Source organism: Grammomys surdaster, unplaced genomic scaffold (assembly GCF_004785775.1).
Source record: "Grammomys surdaster isolate TR1022 unplaced genomic scaffold, NIH_TR_1.0 124836, whole genome shotgun sequence".
Lineage (NCBI taxonomy): Eukaryota > Metazoa > Chordata > Mammalia > Rodentia > Muridae > Grammomys > Grammomys surdaster.
In genome coordinates this window covers 145,002-156,000 of record NW_021619779.1, presented here as the reverse complement: position 1 = coordinate 156,000, position 10,999 = coordinate 145,002, and the positions used below count along the sequence as shown (strand labels likewise).

Here is a 10,999-nt window from a genome sequence, read left to right as displayed (position 1 = left end):
TCTGGGTAGACTTGGAAATTTGGGAACTCGCTTTGTACGCAAAGCTGGCCTCAAACTCAGACATCTGCTTGCCTCTGCCTCCCCTGTGCAAAGATTAAAGGCGTGGGCCACCACTGCCCCAAGCTCTGCCTGCTTTCTTCAGCTCGGGGATGGCCCCACCCACAATGGACTGGGCTTTCCATCAATTACCAATCAAGAAAGACTGCCCACCAGCTGATCTCTGGAGATACTTTCTCAATGGAGGGTTCCTCTTCCTGAAGGAAAGGATGGGAATGCTGGCACTGGCCTTTTGTTCTTAAATATTTATTTTTATTTACATGAGTACTATGAATACACACCAGAAGAGGGCATTGATCCCATTACAGATGGTTGAGAGCCACCATGTTGTTGATGGGAATTGAACTCAGGACCTCTGGAAGAGCACAGCACATCCCTTTAATCCCAGCACTGGTGAGGAGAGCTCTCCCTGAGTTCAAGACAAGCCTGGTCTACTGTTCCAGGACAATCAGGGCTACACAAAGAATCCGTCTTGAAAAACAAACAAAACAAGCAAAGAAATTAGAAAAGAAAGCAGGCTAAAGAGTAGTTAAGAGCCCTTTAGTGCTCTTCTAGACGGCTCTCAGCACAGGGATGGTGACTCATAACCATCTGGGACTTCACCTGCTCGTTGCAGGAATCTGATATGCACATAGTGTGCATATGTGTGTGTGTGCAAGCATACAAACTAAGATCTAAAAAAATGTTAGAAACTTTTTTCTGAAAGAGATATCTGTGGTTAGCTCAAGCCACCTTTAAGAGTCGTCTTTACTGAAGGCCAGGACTTTACAGAGCAGAGGTTTGAGTAGCTCAGTTTTTAGGTTTTCCATCTCTGAACACTAATGGGACTGACTTTTCACCATTTGTGTATATGTCACAGTGCCAATGAGGTCCAGAGGACAATGTCAGCGCTCTCCTTCCACAGTGTGCTCCTGGGGATGGAGCTCGGACAGCCAGGCTTGGTGGCAAGCACCTTTACTGAATGAGGTTTCGCAAAGGAATTTTTACCTTCTCAACACCATCAGCAAGGCTATGTGTGTTAAAACTACATGAATTTGGGGAAAGCCATTCTGACAGCAACAGGACTCTGGCCTCCATGCTGGCCTGTACAGACAAGGGGAGCTTCAGGCAGGGCCACCAAGCAGGGATTCAGCTTGCTTCCCTCCAGCTTCTGCAGATCTTCCAATTCCTGGGTCGGGCCTTGGTGCCTCAGGGAAGGGTGATGCATCTCCCTGTGGGGACCAGCAAGTGCTAAAGGAGGGCCTGGTATGCAGGCAGTGTGACCCAGCTGACAGCACACTCCTGGGATCTGCACAGTACCCACCATACACTTGACGGAATGACAGTTGGAGTAAGGAGGGCCTGGTATGCAGGCAGTGCGACCCAGATGACAGTAAGCACACTCCTGGGATCTGCACAGTACCCACCATACACTTGACGGAATGACAGTGGAGTGGATCAGGCATGGCTAGTGATAAACAGGCCCAAGGGCCATCTGTTGTCACAATGCAGGGTGTTGTTTGAATGTGTGGTCTAGAAGGAACAGCCACTTCTACCCAGCCAGGCTGCACAGTGAGATGCTTTTTCAGAATAAAACAAGCAAAATAGAAAAGAAGGGATAGCCAGTTGGGCGCAGACACCTGTCATCAAAGCCCTTGGGAAACTGAGAAATAGTCCTAGGCCAACCAGGCCCCACAGGAATACCCCACATCAAACGGCCAGAAGAGAACAGTGCAAAACAGTTTTTTTTTGTGTGTGTGTGTTTCAGACAGGGTTTCTCTGTGTAGCTTCAGCTGTACTGAACTCACTCTGTAGACCAGGAGGGCCTCGAACTCAGAAATCTGCCTGCTTCTGCCTCCTGAGTGCTGGAATTAAAGGTGTGCACCACTGCCTGGAAACTGCCGGCAATTTTTGAAAGCCTCAGTTTTAAAATTGAAAAACAGCTGGGTGGTGGTGGCGCACGCCTTTAATTCCAGCACTTGGGAGGCAGAGGCAGACGGATCTCTGAGTTTGAGAGTTTGAGGCTAGCCTGGTCTAGAGTGAGTCCCAGGACAGCCAGGGCTACACAGAGAAACCCTGTCTTGAAAAAAACCAAAAAGAATAAAATAAAATTGAAAAACAATGAGCCCATTGCCCTTCCCACCCAGAGTTCTATCCATTCTTAACTCTCATGAAGGGGACAGCACTGTGAACCCACCCACACAGTATTCACACTGAGAGGTTGTAGCCGGCCAGTGGCCACAAGTCGCACGGATTCACCTGAAAAGAGGGCTGGGAACGAAAAGGGGACGGAGAGAGAGAAAGATGAAGCCAAGACAAAGTTTTCTGATCAAGGCTTAATGCTTTAATGTTTAGCTTTCAATTTAAAGGGAAAGACGCCGCCTGAACCCTTCCTAGTTTCAGCCGGGAGAGTTGGGGATAATCCATTCTTGGTCACGGGTCACAGCCGGAGATGTCTCAAGGCAAGCCCAGGGTCAGTTCTTCTTTCAAGTTCCTGTAGCAAGATCTGCGTGCAGCCAAGGTGGGTGACTCCACCTAGGTGTCGTGCAGCCAAGGTGGCTAGTTCCACCTAGGTCCTATTATTTGGTCTGTTGTGGTAAACAAGGTCTCTCAGGCCTGCTCAAGGCTGGGAGAAGGACACAAGACCTTCTGGGACTCACTGTCTCTTTTCTTCTTCTCCCCTCTTTCCTTTTGCATCTTTCAAGATGAAGCCTTGGGACTCACGTACACAGGTGGTGCTCAATGGTTAAGTCACACCCACAATCCCTTAACAGGGGATTCTACGAAAGGGCTCCACCCCTGAGCAGGGAGGGCAAGGAGCTAGCCAGAGGCAACAGGCAGACAGGAACCATGGTGCCCAGATGGAGCCAGCCTGAGAAGATCACCAGTCTGGTGCTGCACATGCTTGGGGATTGCAACCCATGTCTGAGGAAACCCCTGCCCAGGGCTATAATGCACTTCTGAGATGACCGCAGACACTCAGAGCACCACTAAGAGAAGCAAGTAAGTGGTGGAGAAATGAAAGAGAGAAACAGAACCATGTGGGTACAATGAAGAGAGACAGAACTGGAGATCTGAGGGTAGTTAGGAACAGCCTGATGTGTGTAGCCAGTGATGCCTGGGGTCCTGGCCTGTGCTGCCACTGGGGACCATGTCTGGGTCTACGACCCAGGAGCAGCCTGCCATCAAAGGTTAGGTGAGCATCCCCGGTCTGGTCTGCTGCTGGATACATGTTGATGTCTGAGGGCTATGCAGAACTGGCCCCACACCTTACCAGGGCATCATGGGAGAGCTGGCCACTCCCATAGCTAGAGAGATGCCCTCCCCTCCCTCCCTCCCTCCCCCCCTCCCTCCCCCCCCCTCCCCCTCTCTCTCTCTCTCTCTCTCTCTCTCTCTCTCTCTCTCTCTCTCTCTCTCTCACTCTTGTCCCTCACCACCTATGGCAGGTCAGAGAGCTGGCCCTGGGGTCATGAGAGAGGGAGAAATAGTCATGATGCTCACCCACTGCAGCATTCAGGAGCTAGGGCCCTACACTGATACCTTGCTTGGGCAGCACAGTTCACCCTGGTTGCAGAGGTGGCTGGTGAGCCAGCCCCACGGGCATGAGAGCAGGAGAGCCAGTGGGCAGAGCAGCTCAGATGTCCCTCAGGCCCAAACCCAGGGCTTTGACTGGACCCACCCCAACATCTACCCCATCAATAATGCTGGAGTGCATGAAGGGGTCGGTCCTATAAATCCACAACTACAGGATCTCCACGACACAGGGCAACGACAGGAGAGCCAAGAGGCATCCCAGTGAAGTTTCAGTATTGATAGTGCAGCAGAAGCCAGAGGCCTTGTAGCAGACCAAGTCTTTGCAACGAACATTTGCAAGCAAAGAAATATGGACAACAGGTTAGACTGTGGGACACCCTGTGACATACTTCAGCTTCCATGAGATTCTTCTCTTGGGGTTGCAAGGGTGGTAGGAAGCTATGAGCAGAAGGGTTGATGAGAGGGGTTAGGGTGCATGGTGTGAAGCTCAGGAAGAAACAAGAAAAGGTTTTTTAAATGTACTCAAAGGCCGGAATGGGGCACACGCCTTTAATCCCAGCACTTGGGAAGCAGAGGCAGGCAGGTCTCTGTGAGGTGGAGGCCAGCCTCATTCAGAGTGAGGTCCAGGACAGCCAGGGCAGCAGCAGCAACAGCAACAACAACAAAGTCTTGAATAACAACTACAAAGTTCTTGCAGTGTTTCACAGTGTATAACTTGCCACTTGCAGCCTCACATGGGCACTCAGAAGGCTGTAGGTTTAGGATTGGGGTCTAGCCAATGGTCCAGCCTGGGCTTAGCATGCAGGAGGCCCTGGGTTCAATCCCAGCATAGTGATTGACTGCTTGGAGTTTGGCGCTCTCCCGAGTTCAGGAGGGTCAGTCTTCTAGGTGCAATGGCTCAGTGGTTAAGAGAACCAGTGTGGCTTCCTATCTTCCTTCCACACTGAGGATCACAACCATCTGACTTAGTTCCAGAGTATCCCATGCCCTCTCCTGGCTTCTGCACGCACTTGGTGCAAAATACACATACAGGAGAAAACTGAGAGGAACCAGAGGGAGTTTATTTGGGTCTTTGTGGTGGGAGCAGCTGTCACCTTCTGAATGATGTACTTGGGTCAAGGCTCTTAACAGTCCTAAAGATTCTGTATTTTCCTAAAATAGCACGGGCAACTGGGAGCCACCTGTTCAAGGACATGGATGGGGGCAGTTTCACATCGAAATGCAGAAGTTCAACTGTCGTGTGGCTGTTGTCTTGGGGAGTCCTCTTTCTGCCGCGGACAGCTGTGAACGGAAGGCCTTAGAAACTGCTCCATCCGCTTGAGTAACACAGAAGAGGGGCGACCGGCTGCGATAGGCGAATGTGGGGAGAGCCATGCAGGCACAGGGACGTCACGGGTGTGTGTGTGTGACAGGGTCCCACTGCTTAGCCCAACCTGTCCTCTAACTCCCGGCTAGCCTCCTGCCCTTGCCACTTAAGCGCTGGCATGAGTGTAAGCCAGCAGGCCTGGCTTACTGACCTTATCACGCTGTAGCTAGGGCACTCTGTGCATGCGACCGCACCCGGAACACCTACTCAACAGTGCACTCCGGTCACCTAATCGAGGAAGGACGATCAGGAGCGTGAAGCTAGCCGGAGCTACATGACTCCAGCTTAAAAACTAAGTAAAATGAGAGAAATCGGGCCAGCAAGGCGTGCCTCGCTCAGGGAAGCACCGTGGACTGCCCGCCCGCCTCCGGATCCCAAACCCCTGAGGAGCACTGTGGTTTCGGGAACAACCCGCTAGCCCGGCCACGGCGACGCTTCATCTGCGCAACTGCACATGCGCGCACGGCCTTGGCTCAAAGCGCTCCGACCCATGGCAGCCCGGCCGCCGCGCAGGCGCACTGGCGTACTAGCCTCTGCCGGGAGCGCCGCCGCCTCCGCGCCGCCATGGCCGCACCCGTGCCCGGTCTCATCTCGGTCTTCTCCACCCCGCAGGAGCTGAGCGCGTCGCTGGCGCAGCTGGTGGCGCAGCGGGCCGCAAGCTGCCTGGAAGGGAACCGTGGCCGCTTCGCGCTTGGCCTGTCAGGCGGCAGCCTGGTCTCCATGCTGGCCCGAGACCTGCCCGCTGCTGCCGCTCCCGCCGGGCCCGCCAGCTTTGCACGCTGGACGCTCGGCTTCTGCGACGAGCGCCTCGTGCCCTTCGAACACGCCGAGAGCACGTACGGCCTCTACCGGGTGAGCGCTGCGGGGGCGCGCACCGCCCGTGCTACGGGGGCCGCCTTGGGCCACGCCAAGTCGGCTCAGCCTGCTGTTGAAACGCAGGCTACGGGGTCCGCCATGGGCCACGCGGAGTCGGCTCAGTCCGCCGAGGAAACGCGGGCCACGCCGAGCTGGCTCAGCCTGCCGAGGAAATGCCAGGAGCTGCTTCAACGCCTACCCGCCGGCTCCGGGCTCCACGGGGTTTTGCTGGATGCTCAGTGATGTCCATCCAAGTCCACCTTGACGGGCCTCGGTCCCCCATATCTTCCTGAGGGCCGTATCTTGGCTGTGGGGCCTCATGGGTCATGGCTGTGCGCTCAGCCTGCCTCTAGTGTCCAGGGTGTGTTGGCCCTCAGTTTCCTTTTTTTTTTTTTTTAACAGGAGCTGTTGGCCATCGCCTCCCAGCAGCCCGGGATATGATGGCCACCAGACGCCCTATAGGGTACAGAGGCCCCTGCTTCAACACACAGGGAAACTGAGGCATGTGGGATTGAGGTCTGAGCACGCTTGGATGACTGCCACAACCTCATAGGGGAAGCTGGCCCGGTGTCATGGGCTCTGAAGCAGGGGTGGGGCCATTACACTTCAGGGTGGGGAAACAGAGGATTCATGTCATCTTGGCCTCACACCTAGGGATCTGAAACTGCACCACTTTGAACACAGTGCCTGCCCAAGAAAGTCACTGAACAGTGGGTGGTGGGTACCAGCTCGAGGCTCAGTTGGTATTGTGCTTGCCTAGAATGCATGAGGTCCAGGCTTCATTTCCAGCGTTATGTAAACCAAGAATGACGGTGCATACCTATCATCCCAGCAATGAGGAAGTAGAGGCTGGAGGATCAGGAGTTCAAGGTCATCCCCAGATGGAGGCCAGCCTGTGCTACATGAGACCATTTTGATGCTGTCCACCCACGAAAAATAAAGCTAAGATCCCTAAGTAGGCCCCTCTGAGGGGACATGGTTAAAAGCCTGGTCTTTGAGAGAGGCAGGAATTCACCACCAGGTGGAGTCTGCTGACACTCTTGATGTTAGAAGTCCATCCATACACTGAGCAGTAGGTGTCTTGCATCTAGGCTGCCCAATGGGCTGAGACAGGAGCCATGTAGAGTGGACTTAGCAGCCAGTTCACCTTTGCCTTCCTGGCTCACAGACCTTCCTATGGCCCTCAGTCTGGAGTCCTGTTGCTCCTCTGTTCTCCAGGGTCCTCAGCCCCCTGAACAGCGGTGGTTACAGAGTCCACAGCACCCCCAGCTATAGGGCATAGCATCCTGGCATTCTGACATTTGCCCCTAGCCTCTCTCTGGCATTGCTCCACTGAGCTGAACTTACCTGAAGAGCCAGGCATGGAGGCACAGGCAGGTCTCAGAGTAGATTGCTGTCCTCTTCCTGAGGCCTACCTCTGTATCGTCAGGTGCCAGCTGTGTGCTGCGTGCAGCCAGGCATCTAATATCTAGACATGTTACTGTCCCTTCCCCTTCCACAGACACAGCTGCTCTCGAAGCTGCCCATCCCAGACAGCCAGGTTCTCACCATCGACCCTGGTCTACCTGTGGAGGACGCTGCAGAGGACTATGCCAGGAAACTGAGGCAGGTGGGTCCCAGGACAGGTGGGAACGCTGCAGAAGACTACGGCAGTGGTGACTGCTTGGGGACACAGACTGTCACTCTGAGGAGTCAGCCATGGTGGGGAGACTTGGGCTGGGGCCTCACATCTCAGGGACACTCGTCTGCAGACCTGACATGGAAACCACGCCCCCAGGCTGGATCAGTCTGGTGCGGTAGCGCATCTGTGACACCAGCACTTGGGAGGCTAAGGCAGGAGGCTTGTTGAGAGTTGAGGCCAGCTTGGGCTGGAGGATGATGCTTACCCTCGGAAAACCCTACAGACCTCATGTTAAAGCTGCCCTATGCAGAAGTGGCCACTGTTGTGTAGGGGTGTGCAGAGCAGGCCAGTGACACCGTCAGCGGAGGGTGGTCAAAGCGGAGATAGAAACCTGCTTTCAGTTTCCTTGTGTGTTACCTCTGAGCTTGCACACACTTGACCCGCCATCCTCCTGTCAGGCCTTCCAAGGAGACGCTGTCCCTGTGTTTGACCTGCTGATACTGGGAGTGGGCCCTGATGGGCACACCTGCTCGCTCTTCCCTGGTCATCCCCTCCTACAGGTGAGCTTGGGGGTCCCCTCCTGACACTGATCCACCAGGGTCTGTTTCAGTCTGATGGGTATCTGAGCATCCATGCCCCAGCCCCACCCTGCAGAGTGTCAATTCCTGTGGTCATGGTGGTGCCTAGCATCTCAGCACTTGCTGTGAGGCTGAGGGCCACCTGGACATGGAGTAAGACCCTGTCTCAGAAACCCAAAAGACCAACAGGAAAACTTGTTGGCATTGCAAACCTGGGGCCTGGCGGGGGCTGGGTCCATCCCAGTGCCACAAACACAACAGAAAGGTAGAAAGGCCTGTCCTCACCTGGCTGCCTTCCCCAGGAGCAGGAGAAGATTGTGGCTCCCATCAGTGACTCCCCAAAGCCACCACCGCAGAGGGTGACCCTGACGCTCCCTGTGCTGAACGCAGCCCAGAGTGTCATATTCGTGGCCACGGGGGAAGGCAAGGCAGCTGTGCTGAAGGTAGGGAAGGGACGGTCGAGGTCAGCCGGGGGACGTCCCTGGAACCCAGGGCAGACATGCCTCTAGTGTGTGAGAGGGCCACAGCGCCCTGGGGTAGAGTCCCTGTACCCTCTCCCCCCAACTTCTTCACAAACAGGATGCTGGGGCTATGGTCTATCTCCAGGCTCAGTGAGAGGGTGCTGGGGCTATGGTCTATCTCCAGGCTCAGTGAGGGACTCTGTATAAAGGGAATAAGGTAGAGAGTGAGAGAGCAGGACACTAGACACACACATTTAAAAAGAAAGAAAGAAGAAGGAAAAAAGGCCAGGGTCAGAGCAATAGCTACCAACTGGTGAATACCTGTTGCCCTTCCAGAGGACCCGAGCTCCATTCTTGACCAGCTGGAGCTCTAGTCCCAGGGGAGCCAGTGCCCTCCTCTAGCCTCTGTGGGTACCAGGCATACCCGTGGTGCGCAGAAATACATGTAGGAATAACACCTACACACATTAAATAGAAATAAGTAAAAAAGAACTTGCGCCGGGCAGTGGTGGCTCACGCCTTTAATCCCAGCACTTGGGAGGCAGAGGCAGGCGGATTTCTGAGTTCGAGGCCAGCCTGGTCTACAGAGTGAGTTCCAGGACAGCCAGAGATACACAGAGAAACCCTGTCTCGAAAAAAACAAAAACAAAAAAACAAAAAACAACAAAAAAAGAATTTTCAAAAAGAGGAGGGCAGGGATGGGGCAAGATGGCTTAGTGGATAAAGGTGCTTGTTCCGAAGCCTGACAACCTGAGTCCAGTTCCCAGTACCTTCTGTTGTCTCCATACTGGGGAGGCAGAAGGGAGGAGTCCTTGGCTAGATCCCGTGTTCAAGGGCAGCCCGTGCTAGATAAGGCCCTGCCTCCTAATAAAAACAAGAAACAAATCTTATTCCACACCGCGAAGCTTTGGAGCCCACAGTGTGTGAGGCGGAGTGCAGAGCAAGATCCCGTGGGTCCCCCCTCCCCAGACGGAACAGATGCCCAGTGCGAGCCTCAACTGGCTCTGCGCTGCCTCTGAGGCGGGTCCTGGTTTCTGCACACAGCGCATCCTGGAGGATAAGGAGGGCGCGCTGCCCGCTGCCATGGTGCAGCCAAGCACGGGCGCCCTCTGCTGGTTCCTGGACGAGGCCGCTGCACGGCTGCTGTCCGTGCCCTTCGAGAAGCATTCCACGTTGTAGGGGCCGCGCCACGCACCCCGTGGGCACTTGAGGTCGCGGGAGCTGTGGGAGCGGACTAGCTGCGGATTAAACAGCTTTGCTGTAACTCTGGTCCCTGTGGTTCTTGGTGGCGGAGGGCGGGGCTGGGCAGGGTCGACGGAGCCGAGCGCACAGGGACCAGAGGAGTGCAGCTTGGACTTCTTTCTGGCCGGCAGTGTATGCACTGCTCCAAGTCAGGCCACATTCTCTGCTCCAAGGGTCGGAACCAACTCACGGGTGCCGGGCCCTCGCGGTCCCAAGTGGCTGCTTGTGTTCCAGCCGCGGTGAAGGGAAGAGGACACCTGGGGACTCAGCCAGAGCTTGAGGATACACTGTCTCCTTCAAGCCTGCTCAGGGCCTTGAGCAGGGTGAGCTACCTTAAACTTCTCCTGATGGTGTCACGGGCCTCATACCAGTGGGAGAAGTGTCTGAGGTGACTCTCGGGATGCTCCCTTAGACAGTTTTCTCTCTTGCCTCTTGCAAAGACTGGGATGTGGGTCCAGAGGCTGGGTGTGATGGCTGGAGGGTAAGCAGCCACCTTGGAGCCTGAGGTGGATCGGTACATCGTTGGCTTACCAGTTTCCAGGGACTGGGGAGGCAGAGGGAGCATCCCCTCACAAAGGTAATACAAGCCGGGCATGAGGTGGGAACTGAAACCTGCCTGAGCAGGTAGGCCAAAAGGGCGGGGCCAGAACTACAAATGTGAACTTTCTTCAGATGTCTGGTCCCTGAGGGCTCCTCAGCTGTGACAAAGAGGAAGTAGGATGGGCTGGGGCAGAAGCCAGTGGAAAATCCTCCTGGGGACTGCTACAAGAGTAGGTGCCACCCACCCAACAGCCAAGCAGAGGGTGAGATATCCCAAGAAAGGAAAGTGATGTAGGCATGAGGACCCCATGTGATCGCTGTGTGGGACATCTATCACCTCCTGTGTCCCTGTCGCAAGGGCGACTTTACTGCTTTGCTGTTGATGCATAGGATCTGCCTCATGCTCCAAGGTGGCTGCTTACACTCCAGCCTTCACATCCAGCCTTGGAAAGGGAACAGGAAGTTGCCTAAGGGAGCAGGCTACATTAGGACGGGTGTGTGTGGAGGGGTTCCCTACACACTGATAACCTACACCCCTGCTCATTCATTTGTTCAGTCAGCAATCCATTCCTTTGGCTTTCAGAAACAGGACTTTATGTAGCCCAGGTTGGCCTCCATAGCCTAAACTCAGAGCCACTGCTTTCTGAGTGCTGGGATGGCAGAGATGTGCCCTCCCTCCCACCCACCCATCTGTGCTAGGGTGTTGGTTTTTTCCCACACTCCTTTGGTCTCCCCTGGGGCTGTCCCCACTACCCCCAACAGAAAC

At 54.8% G+C, this 10,999-nt stretch overlaps 1 protein-coding gene across 1 annotated transcript; it reads left to right on the top strand.

The window, feature by feature from the left end:
- Positions 1-5,472: 5,472 nt before the first annotated feature.
- On the top strand, positions 5,473-9,715 carry Pgls (6-phosphogluconolactonase). The gene is made up of 5 exons (XM_028784798.1): positions 5,473-5,788; positions 7,293-7,400; positions 7,871-7,972; positions 8,293-8,433; positions 9,496-9,715. The coding sequence occupies exons 1-5, from the start codon at positions 5,501-5,503 to the stop codon at positions 9,628-9,630; spliced, it is 774 nt and encodes a 257-aa protein (XP_028640631.1). The 5' UTR covers positions 5,473-5,500; the 3' UTR covers positions 9,631-9,715.
- The last annotated feature ends 1,284 nt before the right edge of the window (positions 9,716-10,999 follow it).

Coding starts and splice junctions, on each gene's coding strand:
- Pgls (XM_028784798.1), top strand. CDS start 5,501: ATGGCCGCACCCGTGCCCGGTCTCATCTCGGTCTTCTCCACCCCGCAG. Junction 7,973..8,292: donor CTGGTCATCCCCTCCTACAG/GTGAGCTTGGGG, acceptor TGCCTTCCCCAG/GAGCAGGAGAAGATTGTGGC. Junction 8,434..9,495: donor GCAAGGCAGCTGTGCTGAAG/GTAGGGAAGGGA, acceptor TTCTGCACACAG/CGCATCCTGGAGGATAAGGA.